General features: G+C 37.4%; 1 protein-coding gene across 1 annotated transcript in view; it reads right to left on the bottom strand.

Moving 5' to 3' along the window:
• The window catches only part of LOC307015290 (homeobox protein Dlx4a-like), a 16,426-nt gene extending 11,733 nt beyond the window's left edge, over window positions 1-4,693 (bottom strand). Inside the window, exon 1 of the mRNA XM_079643809.1 lies at window positions 3,892-4,693. Within this exon, the coding sequence (XP_079499935.1) occupies window positions 3,892-4,213 (322 nt within the window). The 5' untranslated portion in view covers window positions 4,214-4,693. The remainder of the gene's footprint in view (window positions 1-3,891) is intronic.
• Window positions 4,694-10,683: the final 5,990 nt, after the last annotated feature.

Below are 10,683 nucleotides of genomic sequence, written 5' to 3'. Positions count from 1 at the left end.
CTGAGTACTTCTACTTCTACTCAAGAACAAGATCTGAGTACTTCTACTTCTACTCAAGAACCAGATCTGAGTACTTCTACTCAGATCTGAGTACTTCTACCTCTACTCAAGTACAAGATCTGAGTACTTCTACTTCTACTCAAGAACCAGATCTGAGTACTTCTACTCAGATCTGAGTACTTCTACTTCTACTCAAGTACCAGATCTGAGTACTTCTACTTCTACTCAAGAACCAGATCTGAGTACTTCTACTCAGATCTGAGTATTTCTACTTCTACTCAAGAACCAGATCTGAGTACTTCTACTTCTACTCATGAACAATATCTGAGTACTTCTACTAAGATCTGAGTACTTCTACTTCTACTCAAGTACCAGATCTGAGTACTTCTACTTCTACTCAAGAACCAGATCTGAGTACTTCTACTCAGATCTGAGTATTTCTACTTCTACTCAAGAACCAGATCTGAGTACTTCTACTTCTACTCATGAACAATCTCTGAGTACTTCTACTAAGATCTGAGTACTTCTACTTCTACTCAAGAACAAGATCTGAGTACTTCTACTTTTACTGAAGTACCAGATCTGAGTACTTCTACTTTTACTCAAGAACAAGATCTGAGTACTTCTACTTCTACTCAGGTACCAGATCTGAGTACTTCTACTTTTACTCAAGAACAAGATCTGAGTACTTCTACTTTTACTCAAGAACAAGATCTGAGTACTTCTACTTTTACTGAAGTACCAGATCTGAGTACTTCTACTTTTACTCAAGAACAAGATCTGAGTACTTTTACTAAGACCTGAGTACCTCCACTCTGTTACTCATAGTAACAGAGTGGAGGCACAGATATAGTTGAAAAAGGACTGAGCGTCGTGAAGCTCCATGTCCCCATGAAGTGCAGCACCAGAAGACGCCTCATGGGGCGAAGCCTGCGAGCTGGTTCAGGCAGTCACCTCGAGCACCAGTGATACATTGACACCTCGTCCCTCTTACAACCAATCAAACACTTCCACCTGTAGGCTGGGGTAGTTCTCTAATCATCACTCAATGTTCTTTGTACATCTGTGGAGTGATGAGGCCGAGCCTGGACGCTATATGCTGCTTCTAAAACCCATATGAGAACCGTGTGAGCTGTCTGAACTCCCAACGTGTGCATCTCCCCCGGGGTCTGAGGGGCTTGATGAGGGGAAACGTTTGGTGACCGCCTGCCTTCTGCTCACGGGCATCATCCACGAACTTAACACACCAAAGTGCAAATACGCTTCTGTCGTTTTCAAAAATCTTTCTTGAACTTCATTTCCTCAGGATTTCTCTTCGATGAATGGTCTTTAATAGAAAGGTTTATTTGATGTATGTTTTATAGAGTTTTATACTTTGCTGTTCCGATTCTTTTTGTCTTCCTTTATTTCTCCGAGAGGACTCACTGTTCTTAACGTCTGACCTGAGGCGCTTCCTTGTTGTTGTTGGTTTTAATTTGTTCTTTTTGAGCCGCACCCGCTGTATAAACAAAGCTTTATTATTATTGTTGTTGTGTTTGCTGTCCTGCACCTCACAAACTCAATGTACACATTTGTATTTCAACTTTTATATTTTCTACTTTTTTAATGCTGTGTTATTTTTGAGATGATTAAATATTAGGATTGTTTATTTCTACTCTTTTAATTTCTCTAATGTACAATGCCTTGTCTTTCTATGCTGCTGCAACGCAGACATGTCCCACACACACACACACACACACACACACACACACACACACACACACACACACACACACACACACACACACACACACACACACACACACACTTTACTTTAGAAAGCACTTTAATGCATATTCCAGTTTTTTAAATATGTGATTCCATTTTTATTTAAATGTGTTTGAATTCTTCTTTTTAATACACATTTTATATAATTGAATATATTTGTTCCATATATTTATATTTCTAATTTACACTTTCTTTTGGTCCTTTGAGTTTATTTTAATGCGAGTCATTTTGTACATTTAGTGATATTTTTTACTTTGTCTTGTAGTATTTCTTGTATTTACTTGTTGTACTTGTACTTATATCTGAGTACATGTTCCACCTCTGAGTGTTTTAATATTCTACATTAGAGTTAAATCAAACTGTATATAAAAACATGGTTTCATGAATACCTCCACTCTCAGTTTATTTTGATACCAATAATTGTGTACTTCTACTAAAGCCCTATTTCCAATTAAAATATTTTATTTTTAATATTTTTGAGTTAATATTCCACATGATATTTAAAGTGAAATCAAAAGTTCATTAATATCTCCAGACCCACCCGTCTCCTCTGGTACTCTCAGTTTAATAATAATTGTGTACTTTTACAAATTGTGTACTTTTAAATGTAAGGTTTTTGTTTGTGTGCTTTCCCTGCAGTCTGAGTATTCCACACGATATTTAGAGTTCAATCAAACTGTACATAAAGTTGAATGAATACCTCCAGTCTCACTTTATTTTGATGCCGTTAATTGTGTAATTTAACTAAAGTAATATTGTATTTGTAGTATTTTACCATTTAGTTCTGAGACGTTCCCTGCAGTCTGAGTCGTTTCTTTTAATTGAACTATTCATATCTCAGGTTAAGGTACAGGCTCGATATATAACTGTGTCACAGAGTTCCCATAATGCACTAGGAGAACAACTACGTAAAGCAGTGTTCAGGTTCAGGTTCAGGTTCTTTCTTTGTACCTGTAGGTAGATTTAGTTTGCAGAGAAAAAGAGAAACGATCCACCCTGACTCTAAGAACAAACACAACCAACAGACACATCTCTAATTAAAGGACTAGTGTGTGTCTCACAAACTGTGAAGTCCACTGAGACAATGTAACATTTGTGATATTGGGCTATATAAATAAACATTGAAGAAGGAAAACACTAGTAGGCCTACAAACATGGACATTCAAAATACATAATTAAATAAATAAATAGGCCTCTGTGTGACACTCCTATGATGCGTTCATTTGTGCAATAGCTGCTGGGATCAAAGTGTTTTTATACCGCTTCGTTCTGGGACGAGTAACCTCCGGCCCGAAGGAACAAGCTTCTGAGCGCAGAGGGTGGGAGTCATCGTCTAATACGGAGCTGGATAACCGCCGTGACTGCCTGAGGGTCAGGGTCTCCAGGTTTATCACTGCCTGAGGTACAGGGTCTCCAGGTTTATCACTGCCTGAGGTACAGGGTCTCCAGGTTTATCACTGCCCGAGGTACAGGGTCTCCAGGTTTAGCTGGGACTGCCCTGTAACTTGTATTCATGCGTTTGTTCCTTTCATGTTTATTTGACTAACGTAGTATTTTAAATGCAGGTATTTTATTTGTAGTATTTTAGAGGAGACTTATCCTGCAGTTTTTAGTTAATATTCCACATGATATTTAGAGTGAAATCAAAGTTGAATTCATATCTCCAGCCTCACCCGTCTCCTCCAGTCTGGTACTGTGAGTTTTACTTGATGGCAATAATTTTTTACTTTTATTAAAGTTATGTTTTAAATGTAGGTTTTTTATTTGTATGCTTTTACTGCAGTTTGAGTTGCTTTTGGTTAAATCAACTGCATATACAGTTGATTGAATATCTTCAGTCTGCTACTCTCAGTTTATTTTAATGTCAATAATTGCGTACTTCTACTAAAGTCATATTTTTTATTTAAGTTTTGTATTTGTAGTATTTTTACCATTTAGTGCTGAGACTTTTCCTGCAGTCTGAGTAGTTTCAGAGTTAAATCAAATGTTAATGAATATCTCCAGTCTGCTACTCTCTGGTGCCAATCATGTTGTACTTATACCGAAGTTAGTATGAGTAGTTTTTTTTGTTAATAATTCACATGATATTTAAATGAAATGTTGAATTAATATCTCCACACTCACCCGTCTCCTCCAGTCTCGTGTGCCCGTGCGCGCCCCCGTGCCCCGCGTGCTGGTATCCCAGGTAAGCCCCGGGGTGGTGCGCGTTAACGTTGCTGTGGTACGGTGGGTAACCGAGCGGTCTCCCGTACGAGGACGCGCCCGAGGAGGAGGAGAAGGGCCCCTCGTGTTGCGGGGGCCCCACCAGCGCGTGCACAGGGTAATGTCCGTGCGCGTGGCCGTGGGGAGGCTGCTGGTGCCCCGAGTAACCCCCGAACTCTAGGAACGCGGATTTGGAGGGATCCGGCGGGACCAAAGTGTCCGATAATGAGCTCATAGTCATCATATGGGTCGGGGGTGGGAAACAAGAAATGCGTTGGTCATCACACAGGAACACAGCATCAGAGGGAAGAGTTCAGAGACATTCAGAGAGCAACAAATCCCCTTTAAATACCGAAATCAGAAATAATCCTCTGGATGAAAAGGAAGATTTACAGGAGCTCCACCCGACACATCCCGGCTCAAGTGTCCGGGAAGAGGCGCTCAGAGGCGGGCAGGAGGAGGACGAGCAGCCGCTGGAGGAGAATCAAGAAAGGTTCCAAGAAAAAGTAAAAAAAACTGATTTTAAATCCTAAAAATTCTTCTCTTCTCCCAGTGTGTGTGTGTGTGTGTGCTGAGTGGATGTGAGGAGTGTGTTGCTGCTCTCCTCTGCACGGTGTGTGTGTCACCTCTCTGCCTCCAAACACACACTCACACACACTCACACACACGCAGCGCGCTCATTGGCTGGAGGCTCCGCATGTCATCACAAAGATTTAATGCACACTTTAATGCGAAGGGACGAACAGTTTAATTATGAAGATGATTTAATGCACAACAAGAGCAGATCCCTCTCATCTCAGCGGCGGAAACAATGACTAATACATTATTAAAACACATTAAATTACGATATAAGAATAGCATCTCATTGCATTAAAATAACAATTAAGTCACACACAACCGCATTAAGATGATATCAAATACAAGCATATAACTGCATTAAAATAACGTAAACAAGAAAAACAATTGCACTCAAATACAAATTAAATAATGACATAAAACTGCAATTTAGTTTTGATGTATGCCTAATATAAATGTCCACAGTCATTTGAAAGCACAACGAGGTAAATGGCTTCATGGTGTTTTCATATATTTCATATATATATACAAGTTTGCAAAAATATTAGAATTCATTTAAAATAAAAACAGAGAAATGATTGGATGAATGCACGTTACGTTCATCTATTTCTCGCTTAAAATTATATAAATATTCATCATTTTAGGCGTCATGCGAACAGATCATTGTTTTTAAATATATTTTAAATAAATATGATTTTAGTTTATTTTGTATCCAAGTTTCAGCAGGGCTTCATAAACTGCTGCTGAGAGCTTATCTCACACACACACACACACACACACACACACACACACACACACACACACACACACACACACACACACACACACACACACACACACACACACACACACACACACACACACACACACACACACACACACACACACACACACACACCGTTCTGCTAGAGACTAAGCGATATGACTCTGAATAACTTTATAATAACTTCTGCACTGCTCTTCGTTATAGAACTGGAAGTACTCACATCCTTTACTTAAGGGAAAGTACACACACATTATTCTTCAAATACTACAACTAAAATTCTTCATTTCAAAATGTTACTCAATTAAAAACTACAGACGTAGACAGATCAAAATGTACTCATGCTGCACAATGACCCATGTCAGAGTTACATTATTGAGTAAATGTACTTCAAGTATAAAAAGTAGAAGTACTCAATGTTTTGCAGAATAGATCTCTTTTTACTGGATTATATGATCCTGTTTTTATCACGTAAGCAAATGCACCGACACGCTGAGCCGTTGCCTTTAATTAAAGGTATTATGTCTCCAACACATCTCAAGCAATAGATCATGTATTGAGAGAATGCATTTAATTGAAGTCAGCGTCATTGTGTCAGAGCATGTTAGTGTTCATACTGTATATATTAGAAGTACTGCATTAGACCAAAGTGAGTCTGGTGCCAGGACCATTATCTAATACATCCTATTCCAATCACTTGTAGACTCTCCTTGCACTATTCTATTCTATTGTATTTGTATTTGTATTTACTTGCACTCTTGTATCTGTGTTACTGTGTTCTCTGTTGAAGGAGCCTCAGATGTTCATTGACATATCTGCACTGTAGCTCTGAGCACAAGAAAAGCCTTGAATGTTGAAGAGCTTATTTGAAATGCATTTAGCAGCAGACTCTCTTTCTGCTCCTCGTTAGCTGACGAGCAGACATTATATCATTCTTAACGAGACGGAGGCTGGGCATCTCGTCGTCCTGCAGACTGGAGGAGAAGTGATTTGAGCGGTGGCGAGGGGACGGGAGATGTTCCGGCTTGTTTCTGGGTCCTCTTGTGATTCCAGCGGGGAGAAGTGTGCACTTATTACCATCAGATGCTGCTTTCATCCGCAGCCAACATTCCTCCTGCTGAGCCCAATCACACCCTCATGCTTTCATTCAGACAGAGAGGCAAGAGTACTTTACTCAAGTAGAAGGACACATACTCTGTTTAAAGATACTGACTAATCTTCTTAACTCAAGTAAAAGTCAAGAGGCTTTGAACTGGACTGAAGTCAAATGTAAATGTTCAACATGTAAGAAGTAGAAAGTACAGGTATTTGAGTTCAACATGTAAGAAGTAGAAAGTACAGGTATTTGAGTTCAACATGTGAGAAGTAGAAAGTACAGGTATTTGAGTTCAACATGTGAGAAGTAGAAAGTACAGGTATTTGAGTTCAACATGTAAGAAGTAGAAAGTACAGGTATTTGAGTTCAACATGTGAGAAGTAGAAAGTACAGGTATTTGAGTTCAACATGTGAGAAGTAGAAAGTACAGGTATTTGGGTTCAACATGTAAGAAGTAGAAAGTACAGGTATTTGAGTTCAACATGTAAGAAGTAGAAAGTACAGGTATTTGTGTTCAACATGTAAGAAGTAGAAAGTACAGGTATTTGTGTTCAACGTGTGAGAAGTAGAAAGTACAGGTATTTGGGTTCAACATGTAAGAAGTAGAAAGTACAGGTATTTGAGTTCAACATGTAAGAAGTAGAAAGTACAGGTATTTGTGTTCAACATGTAAGAAGTAGAAAGTACAGGTATTTGTGTTCAACATGTAAGAAGTAGAAAGTACAGGTATTTGTGTTCAACGTGTGAGAAGTAGAAAGTACAGGTATTTGGGTTCAACATGTAAGAAGTAGAAAGTACAGGTATTTGTGTTCAACATGTAAGAAGTAGAAAGTACAGGTATTTGTGTTCAACATGTAAGAAGTAGAAAGTACAGGTATTTGTGTTCAACATGTGAGAAGTAGAAAGTACAGGTATTTGGGTTCAACATGTAAGAAGTAGAAAGTACAGGTATTTGGGTTCAACATGTAAGAAGTAGAAAGTACAGGTATTTGAGTTCAACATGTAAGAAGTAGAAAGTACAGGTATTTGGGTTCAACATGTAAGAAGTAGAAAGTACAGGTATTTGTGTTCAACATGTAAGAAGTAGAAAGTACAGGTATTTGTGTTCAACATGTAAGAAGTAGAAAGTACAGGTATTTGTGTTCAACATGTAAGAAGTAGAAAGTACAGGTATTTGTGTTCAACATGTAAGAAGTAGAAAGTACAGGTATTTGTGTTCAACATGTAAGAAGTAGAAAGTACAGGTATTTGTGTTCAACATGTAAGAAGTAGAAAGTACAGGTATTTGAGTTCAACATGTAAGAAGTAGAAAGTACAGGTATTTGTGTTCAACATGTAAGAAGTAGAAAGTACAGGTATTTGTGTTCAACATGTAAGAAGTAGAAAGTACAGGTATTTGTGTTCAACATGTAAGAAGTAGAAAGTACAGGTATTTGTGTTCAACATGTAAGAAGTAGAAAGTACAGGTATTTGTGTTCAACATGTAAGAAGTAGAAAGTACAGGTATTTGTGTTCAACATGTAAGAAGTAGAAAGTACAGGTATTTGTGTTCAACGTGTAAGAAGTAGAAAGTACAGGTATTTGTGTTCAACGTGTAAGAAGTAGAAAGTACAGGTATTTGTGTTCAACGTGTAAGAAGTAGAAAGTACAGGTATTTGAGTTCAACATGTAAGAAGTAGAAAGTACAGGTATTTGTGTTCAACATGTAAGAAGTAGAAAGTACAGGTATTTGAGTTCAACATGTAAGAAGTAGAAAGTACAGGTATTTGAGTTCAACATGTGAGAAGTAGAAAGTACAGGTATTTGTGTTCAACATGTAAGAAGTAGAAAGTACAGGTATTTGAGTTCAACATGTAAGAAGTAGAAAGTACAGGTATTTGAGTTCAACATGTAAGAAGTAGAAAGTACAGGTATTTGTGTTCAACATGTAAGAAGTAGAAAGTACAGGTATTTGTGTTCAACATGTAAGAAGTAGAAAGTACAGGTATTTGTGTTCAACGTGTAAGAAGTAGAAAGTACAGGTATTTGTGTTCAACATGTAAGAAGTAGAAAGTACAGGTATTTGTGTTCAACATGTAAGAAGTAGAAAGTACAGGTATTTGTGTTCAACATGTAAGAAGTAGAAAGTACAGGTATTTGTGTTCAACGTGTAAGAAGTAGAAAGTACAGGTATTTGTGTTCAACATGTAAGAAGTAGAAAGTACAGGTATTTGTGTTCAACATGTAAGAAGTAGAAAGTACAGGTATTTGAGTTCAACATGTAAGAAGTAGAAAGTACAGGTATTTGAGTTCAACATGTAAGAAGTAGAAAGTACAGGTATTTGTGTTCAACATGTAAGAAGTAGAAAGTACAGGTATTTGAGTTCAACATGTAAGAAGTAGAAAGTACAGGTATTTGAGTTCAACATGTAAGAAGTAGAAAGTACAGGTATTTGAGTTCAACATGTAAGAAGTAGAAAGTACAGGTATTTGTGTTCAACATGTAAGAAGTAGAAAGTACAGGTATTAGAGTTCAATATGTAAGTAGTGGAGTAAAGTACTGATACTAGAAACATGTTCTTAAGTATAACAAAGTATTTGTACTCCACTACTTCCCACCTCTGCATTCGGAGCAACAATCCTGCTGACTTTATCCGTCTTTAAGTCCACAAATATATATATATAAATATATATATATTACAAATGACAAATGAGCTCAAAATCGAGTTATTTGCACGTGGGGAATTAGTCATATTTTTCAAAAGATCCTATCCTCTTACTAAAGTAGTGTTACTTTTTATGGTAAATATTTTTATTGATTCTCTCAGTTTTTTAACAAAAGCAAGTGATATAGATTCAGTAAAGATATATACACACATGCTTACAAATCAAAATCTTAATTTCAATCCCACCACTCATTAACTCATTAACCCAGTGAGCTACAGGATACAGAGCCCTTTAACAGTAAACACAGTGTTTTCATAATGACATTAGTTCAAGGGGGGAAAAGGAGGAGAACAAAAACACAGAGATAAACACAAAGAAAGAAGATAAGAATAATGTTAATGGAATAGAACAAAACAAAAATGATGAATCAACTGCTCATCGCTCAATCCAGCCTTATTCTTCATCAAGTGGCTCCTGTAAGGAGTCATAGAAGTCCAGAAAGGCTCTCGTGTTCTAATAGAGCTGTTAGAGGAGCCCCTGAGTAAGCACTTCTCTCTAGCTGTCAGAAGTACAAAACATCTTTGAGCCCCTGAGGGAAGGATGGAGGGGAACGTTGCTTCCATTTTAGAAGATCGAAGCGTCTCGTAAAGAAGTGTAGAAAAGGCTCTGAGTACCTGTCGCTGTTTGGAGGGATGCACAGATCACCTTTGGGGCCAAACCAAGAAGGGCACAGACCGGGTCAGGCTCAACACAAGTTTTAAACATTTCACCAAAAGATTTAAAAATACATCTCCAGAAAGTAAAGAGGCTGGGACACAGCTAAAACATGTGTATTAGGTAGCAGTGTATTTTGTAAATAGTGTATTATTTAGAATTTTTTTGAAATGTTATATATTTAATATTTTTTGTATGCATGTTTCTTAGTTAACATTAAGCTGTCTTTGGCTTTTCCTGTAAATTTCCCCTCAAATAAAAGTATTCTGACTCTGAAGTCTCCGTCTCTTTGAAGATGCTTTTACTTTTTACGCTCCCCAAAAAAGGAGCAAACTTCCTGAAAACCTGAGTCTCCACCAACGATGAGTTCTTTTAAATCAAAGCTAAAAACATTACTTTTTTAACTACTCAGAGTTTTTTTACTTCTTTTAGCACCTTCTGTATTTACAATGTTGTGTTTAAACTATCTCTTTTGTGCATGTTTTTATGAATCTGTTATTCCATTGTTTGTATTTCTTGTGTTCCTTTCTGTTGTCTTCCTGTTATAAATGTTAATGTTGATGTAAAGCCCGTTGAATTGCCTCTGTGTCTGAAAGTGTGTTTTATAAATAAACGTATACCTTTGGGTTTAGCACGTAGACTGGAAAAGACGAAGCGAGGTTCAGCTCGGGAGCTAATTATCACTCCTTTAAAACTCAATTGTGCGAGACTGGAAAATGGAGGGTTCCCTTTGGCATCTAACCCTCCTTAGTTTCCCAGAAGCACTTGGAATATAAAGCCCTAAACATGCAGACTTTTGTTCTCCTTAAATCTAATTCTAAATGAAACTGCTTTTTAGCATGTTTGCTATAGCTTAGCTTAAGTAAAAGTACTTATACTAAAATGTAGAATTGCTCCATTACAAGAACTCATAAAGTAC

Source organism: Notothenia rossii (assembly GCF_949606895.1).
Source record: "Notothenia rossii genome assembly, chromosome: 8".
Taxonomy (NCBI): domain Eukaryota; kingdom Metazoa; phylum Chordata; class Actinopteri; order Perciformes; family Nototheniidae; genus Notothenia; species Notothenia rossii.
This window is presented reverse-complemented; position numbering and strand designations above follow the sequence as displayed.